At 46.3% G+C, this 14774-nt stretch overlaps 1 protein-coding gene across 3 annotated transcripts in view; it reads right to left on the minus strand.

Moving 5' to 3' along the window:
• The window catches only part of BACE2 (beta-secretase 2), a 96923-nt gene that overhangs the window by 51141 nt on the left and 31008 nt on the right, over positions 1–14774 (minus strand). The window contains exon 1 of one of the 3 annotated variants that reach the window (XM_032276835.1): positions 6139–8810. The exons of the other annotated variants lie outside the window; for them this stretch is intronic. Within the exon in view, the coding sequence (XP_032132726.1) occupies positions 6139–6165 (27 nt within the window). The 5' untranslated portion in view covers positions 6166–8810. Of the gene's footprint in view, positions 1–6138; positions 8811–14774 lie in introns of those variants that run through there. 3 annotated transcript variants of the gene reach the window in all.

Genomic DNA, 14774 nt, shown 5'->3' on the forward strand with positions numbered 1-14774 from the left:
CCTCTCGATGATCCTGACATCTGAGGAAGGATTTGTCTGGCTTTTATGCATTTGGGTCATTTTTTTTTCTTTAACACTTTATATATATATATTTCTCCACTGTCTTTCAACGGCAAGTATTTGTGGAAAAAACTAAAGCATATTTTACTTTTCCTCATTACGTATGACTTCTTTTTCTCCTTGGATACTGAAGAATTCTTTCCATAGTCACAAAGTTCTAAATTTTATTGTTTATATCAGAATGATCGTTCTATAGTTTTATTGACACATCTTAACATTGGCTGGCCTGATTCAAGTTTCCTGGAAAAGGGGACTTACTTTTTACATCAGTTTCCTAGGGCTGCCTTAACAAACAGGCCAAACAGGCACTAACTAGTTGGCATGAAATAAGACACATTTCTTTTCTTTCTTTCTTTTTTTTTAGACAGAATCTTGCTCTGTCTCCCAGGCTGGAGTACAATGATGCAATCTTGGCTCACTACAACCTCCTTTTTCCTGGGTTCAAGCGATTCTCCTGCCTCAGCCTCCCTAGTAGCTGGGATTACAGGCACTTGCCACCGTGCCCAGCTAATTTTTGTATTTTTTCGTAGAAATGGGGTTTTGCCATGTTAGCCAGGCTGGTCTCGAACTCCTGACCTCAGGCGATCTGCCTGTCTCAGCCTCCCCAAGTGCTGGGATTACATGTGTGAGCCACCACATCCAACCTGGAAGCTGTTTCTAAACCGTTTCTGGGTCTCACTGGCAACTCTGACCTCAGCAGCCCAAAAGACCCCCACACCTGGCGGCTCAGGCTGGCAATGCACGTCCACGCTGACTATGCCCGCGTAACTAGACGGGGCCAAGGCTGAAACAAGACTTGCCCTCCACACAGCAACCCTAGCGACGGGGGGACTTTCTCCAGAGACGTTTCCCCCTGCTTCCCTCGGTCTGAAGTTCCACTGCAGCCTCTGCCTCATCTCCTAACTGGAGCTCTTTCTCATGCGCCCAGACCCACCCCTGCCTCTCAGGGGATGTCACTCCTCTGCAGAGGCAGGGAACACAAATGCAGAGAAAGTCAGACCAAAGTGTGGACTGCATTCTTTTACACGGATGATTTCTTCTCATTGCCCAGGTATTCAGCACAACCATATATTTCATGGTGATTCCACCAAAAGCTAGCTTCCGAGAAGGTTCAATTCAGAGCCATGGCTCGGCAAAGCCAGTCACCACGACGGTCGTTCCTAGAGTATATGATCTGAGAGAAATGGCCCCAGATAAACAAGGCGGCCACAAAGTCAGGCAAGAGATGAGTCTCCGGGGGCCAGTAAATGCTCTGGGCTGTGCATCACCTCATGTGTCTGAGCAGTCCACAGAAGCCAACACCATTTTCTGCATGCTGACGTTGGAAATGGACCTTTCTCGGGTTGAATTCTACCCAAGACCATTACCACTTTTGCAAGTAGCCTCAACCACAGAGACAAAAAATAGTAATGTCACTTGCTCTACAAATTTCACAAGAGGCACTCTGAAACAACAGAAAACTCCAACACTCCGCTGCGGGTTTCTTCCAGGTTCCTCACCTCACGCAACATGCTAGCAACTTAATCTGCCTCTGCCTTTATTCTAGGAGTTTCCAAAATTATTTCCTGCCTCTTTGGGTTCAAGCTCACATGCACACATGTGCTCACACACACAAACACACACACACCAGCCTAGCCCCGGGCCATGTCATTCCAGCTACCTATTGAAATTACATATTGAAAAATGAATATTACATTGAAAATACGTATTCTCAAATTCAGGGAATGTTCTGAACTTTCAGAGTAAAACTTAAAATGACTCAAAAGCACATAAGATAGACAGATCCCCACTTTACAACTGAGAAAACAAATGGCTTGGAGACGTGAAAGGGCCCAGGGAGATCCTGAAGTCCTGACCCCTGTTCCCTGCTTCCTTCCTGATACTAGGAAGCCTCCCAGAGAACTCACATTCCATTTCTCCAGAACACAATAACAACCAGCAAAATCCTGTTTTCCAGCAGAAGCTAGAGTCTTCTACCCTGATAATCATTGGCTTTTAACTACTCCAGCCCTGCCGTCAACATCGGGGCCTCGGGGGCCTTTGCAGGGCAGATGCGGGTCCTTGCTGTGCTGAGCCTGGGGCATTGGGTGAGAGCAGAGAAGATGATGGAGACCGTGCCCTGGCCCCTGCAGAGTGCAGAATCCAGTAGGGGGAGTGGCCTGTCCCCCAGGACCTGCCCTTAAAAACCGTCTGTGATCCAGGCTGCAAGACACCTAAGAAGGTAGAGCTGCAGGAGCTGAGTGGCGAATTTCTCCTCGACAAACCCCAAAACACACTCCCTCTAGCTACTGGTCCTTCCCCATTCGCGGTCAGGCATCCAGCAGTGGGCCACCTGCCGTCTCAATTTCTCTCTCCCTTTCTCTCCTCCATCTGCAGAGATGGGCCTTCTGCCTCAGCTCTCCATGGCCAGCCAAGCTCACCAGCGACCTCCATGCTCCAGGCCCACAGTCACCTCTGAGCTCTCCCCTGACCTGTCCGGCCTGCAGGCAGTGCTGACTGCAAGTGACCAGCCCCTCAGTGAAGCTTTGGGAATGCCCCCTCCTGGTTTGCCCACCACAGTCCTTCCTTCTGGTCTCTGGCCCCCATACCTGTTCCTCTAACCGTATATGGTGTTTCCAAGGCTTCTGTGCCCATGTCCTGGGTGCCTCACTGTCATACAGGAATCTGTCTTCTCCAGACAATGTCCTCAGCACAGTGTGTCCTTCATGAGAGCTGACAATGGGGCCACATGTGGCTCATCTCTTTATCAACAGCATGTCAGACAGTGCCTGGGAGCATAGTAGTGCTCACTAAACAGTTGTTGAATGAATAAAAGAAAGTCAAGGTTAGAGAGACTTTCATACAGTGAAGAGCAAATGGGAGAAATGCACGTTCCAGGCAAAGGGAAGGTGGCTTGTTCATTTCTAAAACAAACTTCTTGAACACCTACCAATTATACATGAAATCTGAGAGTAAAAGAGTTTAGATGATCTATTCCAGAAGATGTGTGAGAATTCTATGCCCCCACAATGAAAACTGTTCGTCTTTGGCATAGACTTCCTTGACGAGATGCCGCAGTTCCAGCAGCCCCACCCAAAACCGCACAACCAGATTCTACAAAATAACTACACAACAGGGACGGCCATTACACACACAGCACAGGCGGGCGGGAACGAGACATGTTCTGAAGGTGAACATCCTCCTATGGCACAAGCCCCTTGAAAACAATTCTGCCCACACTTCACCGAGCAGAATGACTGAATTCGCACAGGACTTGGGTCCGATCACCCTCCCCATTCATGTGCCGGTGCCCTGAGTAGGTTCCTCTCCCCAGGCCTCTCTGCATGCTCCTCTAGGAAAGGGGGCGATGACCATTCTCATGGGGCGCTTGTGAGCAGGAAATGCTCTGACACAAGCTCCTCACAGTGCTGGCTCACGGCGAGTGAGCAAATAAACACTAGCGCCGCTTCCACGTGCAATTTCAGCCAGTGAGGTGGGAAAGCAGTAAACTGAATTCGGCTCCTGGACACACACAGTCCACAGCATCCCGTGGAACCAAAACCTCTGGACAAGGAAAATGGCTGATCCTGGAGCAATCTGAAGCTACAGAATTCTTCAGGAAGAGTCCTTTAGAACTGTTCTTGGAAACAGTCAAAACTTTCTCCCCATGCCTGGCCCTGCCCAGACAAAACTAACTCATTTTTTTTAAATGGCATAATTTGTGGGGTTTTATATTTCTTATTTTGTTTTGATGCAAGGAGGAGCCACCTTTAACCCTTTCTTCCCACTGGCTGAGAGTAAACGATAAACGCAGGCGGTGGCCTTTGAGACCCCGGCTGAGACCTGCATTCCCCAGGAGGCCTCCCAGCTGCAGCTCCGATTCACTCTTAACAGCTCATGCCCTGATTTTCGGTGCCCAGGGTTGTCTCATGGTTTTACTGTCCTCTAACTTTTCCCAGTGGCCTATCTTTCCTGTCAATGAGCCTGTGAATTCCTTAAGGACACAGCTCTTTTTCTTAGTCTCTTTTTGATGGTCCCCGTCGTGCCTACAACTAACAGAAACTCACTAAACCTTGTTCCTTAAGATGGGGAAACATGTTCACGAGCCCCACATGGGAGCAGAGAAAAAGCCAGTGAGGTCAACAAACCTGCCAAGATGTTGGAAGCAGCTAGAGAAAGTTCAACAGGCCAAACTCCTAAAGCATGTGTGCAAAGAATTAATTTAGATTTTCTAGATGTGGCTAGGGCAGGCTAAACTTGGTCAACTTCCCAGCTGCTATATAAGTAATCAGAAACTTGTCTCTTAAATGTCCAAATGTAAGCAAAGCTCGAAGCGAGAGGACAGCAGAGGTTGCTGGTGGCCTACGCATATTCCTTGGGCACTCACTTCAGCTTCTGTAACCTCAGGAGTAAGATTATCTAGTGTCCAAGTTAGGTCTGATGTGCCAGGGCGTGAATGCTCCTGGGAGCAGCCCTCATCCAAAAATAAACAGCTGGTGAATTCAAACCCTTGCTCCCTTACTCCCCAGGCAAACAGTATGGAGTGGTCTCTGTGCCATCCCCCAAAAGTCCTTAATGGAGTTGAGCCCCAGATGTGCATTGCAATAGCCCACTCTGAGTGCACCCTGTACCAACCTCCTCCTCCCTTCCTCCCTCCTTCACTTCGCTGCCCCCTACCAGTGTCTCAGGTAGGTAGAGTGAGACAAGGCTTACTCACACAGTCCTCACCTTATGCTCTGCTATGGTCTGAATGTCTGTGCCCCAAACCCTAACTTTGTATGATGAACCCTTATTCCCAATGTACCAGTATTAGGAGGCAAGGCCTTTGGGAGGCAATTAGATCATGAGGGTGGGGCCCTAAGAGATAGGATTAGTGCCCTTACAAAAGTACCTAAGCGCGCACTCTCATCCCTTCTGCCACGTAAGGAGACAGAGAGAAGGCACTGTTTCTATGAAGCATGAAGCCCTCACTAGATCTGAATCGGCCAGTGCCTGGGTCTTGGACTTCCAGCCTCCAAACCTGTAAGAAATAAATGTCTGCCATCTATAAGCCACCCAATCTAAGGTATTTTGTTATAGCAGCCCAAATGGAATAACAGAAGCTTTCTAAAGGCCAAACATGCTTTAACTCAGAGACTGTGACGTAAACAAGAAAACAGTGGTGGAGAAAGCCAGTTGCCTCCTAGGCTAGAAGCCATGTTCTAGCCACCGATCTGCCACCTGGATGAAACCCAAACAGACTGGGGACGTCTCCCACTGTCCCTTCTTAACCTCTGGTTGATGCATTGGGCAATAACCCTACAGAAAGCCATTTGCTAATTGCTGCAATAAGGTAAAATGTTGCATTAAAGGGAAAAACTGGGTGATTCATCTAGTTAGTGATTAGCAGCCTGAGATTTCTGATATTACTCTCTCGTTTTCAGCAGGTTAATAGATAGGAAAATTAGCAGATAATTTAAATAATGGCTCATTTAACACAACGATTCCTAATTATATTAGCAGCTCATCTGCTGAAGTCTGCCAGCAAGCTGAACCCGCAGCAGCGGTGGCCTCTGCAGCCCAGCCACGTGGGGCTGTTTGCCCACAATTATTACATGTGATTGTAGGCACTGATTCCGTTAATCAGGCTCTTTCAGCACTTCAGTTCTAGAAATGAATCTCATTTACTTAAACACATCTTGTTGAAGACAGCAAAAATAATTGCCACGCGCCATTTCTCCATAACCTAAAATTAAGGTTGTTTTTATAAAGGAGGGGGAAAAATCATTTTCAAAGAGCACCACTTAACACAAACAGATGTTACGGAACTTAGCTAAGAGGAGCTTGATTACACAATTTGTTCCGGCTGTGTGTGCACGTGTGCGGGTGTGCGAGCCATTTCGCTATTGCTGCACAGGCTCCTACTAGAAAGACACATGTTGAGAGACGCGTGGATACCCAGGCTCCTTTTGGGAAAACCACAACTGCCAAGTGGATGGTGGCGGCTTGGCTGCCTGGTTCTGGAACGTGGTGGTTCTCTACCCAATGCTTAGCGTTTAGCAGTGTTCACTTAAAAGAAAATTCAACACAATATTTATACATTTGGAAAGGAGAAAATACCTTCTTATAAAGGTGCAAGGCAGCCATCACACAGTCTGGGAAGTGTGCTTTTTGTCCAAGACCAGAGACAGGCACTTTGAAAGAGGAGGGGTTGGGGAAGGAGCTTTATACTGAATGGGTTGGCCAAATACACATATTCAGCAGGTTACAGGAGGAACTCTAAATATTCATGAAGGTGGCCCTGACACATGCATATTGAACATCCATGTTACATGCCTCCCATGTTCACTCTGGGGTGGAGTCTTAACATTGAAATGTATCACAATTAGGCCCTAAACGTCAAAAAGGTCTTTTCAGGACTTGAAGGAGCTCAGCCTCTGTAAACTGGCCAGGGCCAGTCCATGGTCAGGGGCCTCTTATCAGAAGGAGGCTCCTGGAGTCTCCTGCCCTATCAGAGCTGTAGTTGTGGCTGTGGAAGGGGGTCAGCTGGCGTCTGTGGGTGGATGAGCCGCAGTCATTTGAATCTCGGGGCCAGTGCGTGTTGAGCTGCTGGAGAAAAAGAAGATGCTGTGGTGTGAGGGCAGAGTCCATTCTTCAAGTGCAGGACACGCGGCTCGACCCTTACCTGGCGTGGCCTGAGGTCCTGCTTATAAGTTTGTATCTTGTTGTCACCAACAGTCTGTCCTGTTCTCTATTTTAACATTAGTAATGGTCATCCGTTGTACCTAAACTATAAAAGGGAGAAAGTATGGCAAGGTGTGTCTGATCTCCTGTCCCATCATGGCTGAGAACTAAGTTTTTAAGGGGTTTTACCTACATGCCTCTCCCTTCCTAAGGCCCTAGTGGTGTGAGCTTGGTGCAGGGCTGCCTGGCTAGTGGCAGGCAGAACCAGGGCCGGAATCAGGCAATGTCACCACTGAATCGGGGCCACAGAGCAGCACACCTGGAGACAGGTGTCCCATCTGAGAGCGCGGGCTGCTTGCCAAGAGGCCATGCATGACTGTGCTGCCTTCAGGGATGGCCACTGTCCAGGGTCTGATTCTCACTCTGCCTCTTGGATGCAGGAACCAAACGTGGACTGAAAGGGGAGCAGCCATCAGCAACCTCACTCCAACCAAGCTTCCGCAGATGTGGGCTGGAGGCCAGAGAGCCTGTGCTCCTTTGCAACAGGGGATATTCAGTAACAGGTGGGCTGGATGTTTTCTTCTGCTCCAAGGGTCCCTCTGAAGAGATTCCACCAGGAGGGAAATCAATGGGGCAGGGTTGGGGAGGCAGAGAAAGAGAACAAGGGGTGCCTCCTCTGTACAGGATGCCTCTGTCCCACACTCTCCCTGGGACCGTGGAGTTTCCCTGAAAGCCTCTGAGGTTACACAATCTGTCTTCTAGCAGGATGCCGTTCTACTGACCAAGGAATGAAGGCATATTTAAACAGTCATGTGTGAGAGCATTCGCTGATGCCAATAAAAACAATGATCCTTTTCCCACGCAAGAGGAAATTCACACTCAACCACTTTTAAGAAAACAAACTATTAAAAAGGACAAAAGATCTCTGACCTTCATACTCTGATGACAGTTGGGGATGAGGATAAGGAGAATAACATTTCTATGAATAGGGGTAGTTTTTTTCCTTTCGCAAGAGACAACCAAAGCCACTCCCAAAGAACCCCCAAGAACCCACTACGCATTTCCAAAAATTTTAGGACATGTCATTTTACCTAAAAATCAGCTCTTTCTGCACATTTCCTAAAGGGGTTTAAATAAATTCTTATCAAAGGTATAATGTCTTAGTTCTCAAGATGTTTCTGGAGTTTCACTAAATGTTCCCTTTTGCTCAAGAATTGATGACAGCAACTGAACAGCCACTTCAAACCTGAACGTTCAGAAAAAGAACATAGTTAACTTTACCCCGGTTGCCAACATTCAAATTTTGTCACAATTTTTAATAAATGTAAAAAAAAAAAGAGAGATAATGCATATACACCTGCTGCAGCGTCGGGCAAGATTTTCAAGTTGTCTGCAATTATAAGATGATTACTCCCCGTAATTATTCTAGATATTAAGATTCATTTTTTTCTAAAATGTGATAAATACACATACCTTAAAATTTACTGTCTTAGCCTTTTTTCAAGGTAAAGTTCAATGGCACTAAGCACATTCACATTGTTGTGTAACTATCATCATCACCCAACTGAGGAACTCATTTCATTTTACCAAACTGAAACTGTTACCCATTAAATGACTCCCCACTCCCCAGTCCTGCAGACACCACCCTTAATGTTTCTGTCTCTATGAATTTGCCTTCTCCAGGAACCTCACATAAATGGAATTATACAGTGCTTGTCCTTGTGTGACAGTTTTCTGTCACAAAGCATAAGGTCTTCAAGGTTCATCCACGTTACAGCAGGTGCTGAAAATGTCTTCCTTTTCAATCCTGAATAATATTCCATTGTATGTTGTTATGAACTGATTTGTGCCCCCCACGTTCTGTTGCAATCCTAATCCCCAAGGTGGTGCCCTTAGGAGGCAGGGCCTTTGGGAGGTGAGTAAGTCATGAGGATGGAGCCTCATGGATGGGATTAGTGCCCTTAGAAAAAGGACAGAGGATCTCTCTCACCTCTTTCTACATGTGAAGATGCAATGAAAAGCAGGCAGTCTGCAGCCCAGAAGGGGCCCTTGTTGTACCCTCACCTTGTTGGCACCTTGATCTTGGGTTTCCAGTCTCCAGAACTAAAAGAAATATATTTACATTATTTATAAGCCACTATGTTCCTGAGCCATGGAGATGAAGAAGATACAGTGTTCCCCACTGAATCTGTGACCCGATGTTAAGACAGAAGACCAGCTTTCCCTTTCATAACAGTTTTCAGTTTCTGTAGAATTGGCTTTTGGATTGGTGAGGGATTAAGTACAAGCAATTACAAACAATTCATATAAGGTTTGCCACTCAAAATTTCATTTCTCCTCGGCCACTCAACATACTTAAAAAAAAAAACTTGCCCTTCTGTTTCTTAAGATAGTTTCAAGGCAACAGAATAATTTTAATAATATATAAAACACAACAGAAGTAGAAAGATAAATTTTCTAATGGGGACGTGAATTGCCAATCACACAATCTGTTATTTTCAATCACACATAAAGATGACCGAATAATAACCGTATTATATTTAAAACTGACCTGCTGAATGGCCATGCAATTTTACCACATTTTAGAAAAATGAATCTTAACATCTAAATAATTGCAAGGAGTAACCATCTTATGATTGCAGTAACTTGAATTTATCTCATCTATGAAAATACATTATAAAATATTGATTATGATGAAGGGCTTTGAAAGCAGAAAATGTGTTTCTAAGTGTTGAAAAGGTACAAACACTTCTTAGCAACAACGACAATTATATGTGAGTATGTTGATGATGATCACTGATAATCTACCAATCCTAGTATTCACCCAAGTGTGGAATGATGTGACCTAGCTTTACAATGAAATCTTCTTAAACTCTTAAAATTTCATCTTCATTTTATACTAATCTTTTAGCTTGGGATCTGATCAGCCCAAACTTGGAATGTGTAACACAGAAAAATCACTGTGTTCAATTTACTACGCTTTGCTAATTTCAGGCCAACCATTTAAGAAACAGGCTATTTCTATGTGGCTCATATAAGGCTTTGATGTTTTTTTCCCACTTTAAACTCGCAAGGAAAAAAAAAAACAAACGTATTTTAATAGGCATATGGTGATCAAAGATATTCTCTACTAAAAACACTTTTTTAAAGCCCTTCCAAGTAAATTTATCTCAAGAAAACATTCAATCTCTATTGACCTCTACATTTTTATGGTGTCCAGATATTTTGAAAGAATGCTAACCCAGAGGAGAAAGGGCAGATGCATCCCTCTTTGGCTTCTATTGCCAGCAAAATACAGATGTTTTCTTTATTATGGTATAGAAAAGTCATAAAGAGATCTTCCAGGATATTGTAGAGACAGGAAAAATGAAGAAGACTTGGAGAAAAAAATGCAACATATTAACCTTGGCAAAGTCTCCAACATACGTGTGAAAGCCCTTGTATGTGAGGGTTAAATGTTTGCTGGAGCAGCAGTGGAGATGCTACCATCCACGGTTCTAGCTACAGCCCCTCTCCGTGGGCACTGGACCACCCCACTAAGTGCCCACTCAAGACAGCATGCCCTAATGCCCCTCTCTCTTCTGCATCATTGGTTTTCCCCCCTCTGCCAGGATCACTTCCCCTGCTTACCCACAGGACGATACACCTCCCATCTTGAGAAAGAAAATGCAAGTCTTGACCAAGTGCACTGGCTCATGCCTATAATCCCTGCACTTTGGGAGGCTGAGGTAGGTGGATCACCTGAGGTCAGGAGTTCAAGGCCAGCCTGGTCAACATGTTGAAGTTCCACTTTACCAAAAAAATATACATATACATACGTATATATATATTATATATATATTTTATATATATACACATATGTATATTATATGCCAAGTATCACATGTCCATATATATATATATATATATATATGCCAGGAATGGTGGGTAATCCCAGCTACTCGGGAGGCTAAGGCAGGAGGATCACTTGAACCCGGGAGGCAGATGTTGCAGTGAGCTGAGATCGTGCCACTGCAGTCAAGCCTGGGTGACAGAGAAAGATTCCATCTCAAAAAAAAAAAAAAAAAGAAGAAAGAAAAAGAAAGAAAATGCAAACTCTTCACCCCCCATTGCCCTCCAACTACAGCTCTGTCTCTCTGTTCTCCTCCAAAGTAAATCCCCTTGAAAGAGCTGACTGACCTCACAGGCTCCAAAGCCTCTCCTCCCTTTCTCCCTCGGGGCCACCATCCCACAAAAATGGCTCTTCTCCCCACACACCTTGCTCTCCCAAATCACCTTTTCCAGGTCTCTGCTCCAGAGCTCCCTTGTTGGAGATGCCTTCCCTGGCCATTATAATAATGAATTCATGACACTTCCCTACCCCTGACACTCCTTTGCCTGTGTGGTAATGTTTTTCATAGCATCCATCACAATTCTTTCACAGTATCTGTCACCATGCTTACAACATGCTGTTGTCCATCCCTTTCACGAAAGTGTAACTTCCAAGAAGGCAGGATTTTAGGTGACTGTAGCAATTACTGGATGCTCAGTGCCTAGAACAGGACCAGTCAAATATCACATGTCCACTAAATACCAATTTGTCAAAGGTTTGCAGTCACGTGTGGATTACAGCAACTTCTCCACCAAAGCAATAACCAAACTCAGCCACTGCTCTAGATTTTATTAACATGAAAAGCGTAGGGGTCATCATTTTGTCCTAGCTGATCACTGGAATCACCCCCAGACACTTAAAAAATACATACAGCTCCAGCCCAGAGAGCGGCGCCTGGATTCCATACCTTTAACCAGGTCCCCAGGTAAGTGCTGATCAGCAAGGTCTGGGGAGCACCAATTGGTCTCATCTCCCAGTGACCCCACTGCTGTCCATCAGCACGCACAGGTAACAGTGTTTCCGCTGGACTTCTCAGTGATGGGAAGTGCATTACCTTATGTCCTAGCTCGTTATAATTTTAGGGCATATTTTTCACCACATTCTCCCTTTTTCGGTTTAATTGCACAGTATATGTTGAGGATCTGCCCAGTAGGAGCGATGGCCTATCCTGAAATAAACAGCTAGTGAAAGGGACTTGGCGCCTGTCCCCAGAAAACTTCCAGTTGGCCGAATATTTCCCAACACCTACTGCTTTCCAGCAGACCCAAGCCTGTCCTCTGCAATAATGCCCTCTTCCACCTGGCTGGCAGCTTGTCAAGTGTAGAGTGTCTCCTGCCTAGGACCTGGGGCATCCCTCTTCTGGGGTGGAGGTGGGCAGGCTGCACACCCCCCTGAAATCCTCCAAGCATTGGTCATGTGACATGATTTCCTGCTCCTTCCTCATCATGGTAGCACCTCAGAAACTCACCTGAAGTCAATATCCAGCCCTCACACCACCTTCAACAGCCCCTAATCAAACATCTCACCATCGATTTCTATACATGTCAGCTGAGCATTAACCATATCATAATAAAAAACAGCTCACTACAGTCATGCCTCATCATTTAGCACAAAGACTTCAGAAAATAATTCATAGTGAAAACTGTTTTACATGATTTCACAATTTCCTAAAACAGAAATTATATAAAAATCAATATCACACAGAGATGGGATCTGCACTTAATATTTTTTAGCATCCCGATATGCTCTGTTCACCTAACGCCAGGCCTCCAGTGGTTAGCATTCAAACAAAGTTTTAAAACAGCCGAGTTTTAATTTTAATCATTGACAACGACCCTAAAACATGCTGGATTTGGTAGTTCGGAAAATACTGATTACTGCTTAAAACCCTCAAAATTAACGCAAACATGATCTCCCCCCGCTGTGAACACAGATTTTCTTCGGAAAAGAGCCTAAGTGCAGACTTTGAAAAAAAAAAAAAAACCCATTTCACCACATAATTTCCTCAACTTAGATTTACACACAAAATGGTCTTGCAGCCTTATGGAAGGACGTTCACATGTTCCTAACTAGCTGCACGTGACACGTCTCGGCTCCCGGACCTGATAGAGATTCGAGCCAGCTGCTCCATCTTAAATCTTCTCTCCCTTGAGGAGCCTGCCTGGTTTGAAGATCAATGAACTGCCCAGACGGAGGGGAGACAGTGAGAGTCACAGCTGAAAGCCTCATAGGCTTTAAGTGCTGGGTTTTGTACCAAACATTCCCCTCCTTTTTGTTTCAAGTGCTCAGAAGGCAGGCAGCTCGATGGTTTCAGCCCTTGGATAGCTGGCTATGAAAGAAGCCATAACTTTCAGGCTCACCTGAATGTCACGACTTTGCCCCAAGTGGATGCATCTTGATTTGTGAAAAACAAACTCAACTCTATTTAATGCATTTCTCTTAAAACCACCTCTGCTACGACCAGAGCTGCGCGGCTGCTGGGACACGGTGGATTCTAAGTATGTGTCTGTTATATTAATATGCATTTACCAAAGAACAAAAGGCTTCGTAAGACAAACATTTTGCATGGTCCAGAGGGTAAGGCAGGTAAGATACGAGCAGAGGAACAGCTGTGTCCCCGAAGGCCCTCCTAGTCTCCTCATGCCTGCCAACATAAAATGGTCTGGTGAGCGACGCCCAGCTAAGAAGGCTGGGACCAGGATACCCGAGCAGTGGAAGCTGCAGGAGGCTGTGAATGTGGACAGTGGCTGAGCCGATCCGACCATGCGGGCTTGAACCTGGTGAGGGACTGCGGCAGAAGTGGGTTTGTGAGTCAGCACCGGCTGCCAGAACGAAGCACCGCAGACCCGCCGCTTAAACAACAGACTTTTAGCTTCTCACGGTTCTGGAGCCTGGAAGTCCCAGATCAAGGTGTGGGCAGGTGGCCGTCCTCTTGGTCTTTCTTCACTTGGTGTTCTCTCTGCGCACATCCCTGGTCTCTCCTGCATGTCCTACTGGATCAGGGCCAGGCCACCCACATGGCCACATTTTAACTTAATGATCTCTTTTAAGGCCCCATCTCCAAAAACTGTCATATTTTGAAGTACTGGGGATTTGGACTTCAACATAGAAATGTGAGGGACACAATTCAGCCCGTAACAGGGGGCCGGGCTAGCGCAGTGCAGGGAAGAGGTCCTGAGACCTGCCGATCACGGGGTTTCAATCCAGGACCTCATGGGTGCACCGAATCCGGCATCTATGTTAGCAGAAGATGGTGAAGATGGTAAAGACAGCCGAGTCCACACTTGCTTGACTTCTTTGCTTCTCTAAGTTTCTACAGCCCAGTCCATTCTCTACAAACCAACTGAGGTAAACTGAAATCTGAATTTAAAGGATCAAAATATTTGAATAGATTCATAAACTAAAAGAAGCTTCATTCTGAAATAATGATCACCAGCTGTTCTATCAGAGTCCAGCTGGAAAGAGAATTCTGCTCCAGAGCTCCCCAGAAGACGTTTTGATGGAGGGGCTATTTGTGGAGGTGTGAGTGGGGCACCAGGGACCCACAACAATGACAGCCATCCCCATCCCTGGCCTGAGGGGACAAGGCACACAGTACCTTGCCTGCCAGTGAGAGCTGGAGCTTGGCGAGGCCCTGCTTTGGGAGGCTGGAGGTGCAGAGGGAATCAAAGCCAGGTTAGAACAGGCAGGAAGGGTGAGTGGGATCCATATGCTGGCTTTTCTCTTGCCCTTCTGAGCTGCACTAGAAGCCAGAAGAAAAGGAAGCCTGAACCACTCTTGGAAACTGGCCTCCCTGGCACAGGACAGAAGGAAGCTGCCCACCCAGGAAAATACTCTACTCTTGGGCAACCACAGGTAGAGGACATTGGGTAGCATTGATTTCACTGGGGCACCCAGACTGGATGCTTCCGTGCAGGTGCTAGGCAGAGCCCCACTGCCACCCCCAGCCAGCATCCTCAGCACCTTGCAGACCCCTGAGCAGCTGCCAGCAGAGCTCAGTTCTTCCTCCTCACCAGCCTTCCCCTCCTCCCTGGGGCTCCCTCCAGAAGAAGGCAGGGAGGGAGGGTAAGAAGGCACAGGAGGAGGAAGACAAGGAGGGGCTCCGGCAGCCAGCTCCTCCCTGCACCACAAGGAGGAAAGAGGAGCAGACGCTAGGCAGCACCTTGGCCTCTGGGAGGGTTCTTGTTAAAGAAGGTGGTGC

Source organism: Sapajus apella, unplaced genomic scaffold (assembly GCF_009761245.1).
Source record: "Sapajus apella isolate SASKATOON/1434 unplaced genomic scaffold, GSC_monkey_1.0 scaffold8, whole genome shotgun sequence".
Taxonomy (NCBI): Eukaryota; Metazoa; Chordata; class Mammalia; order Primates; family Cebidae; genus Sapajus; species Sapajus apella.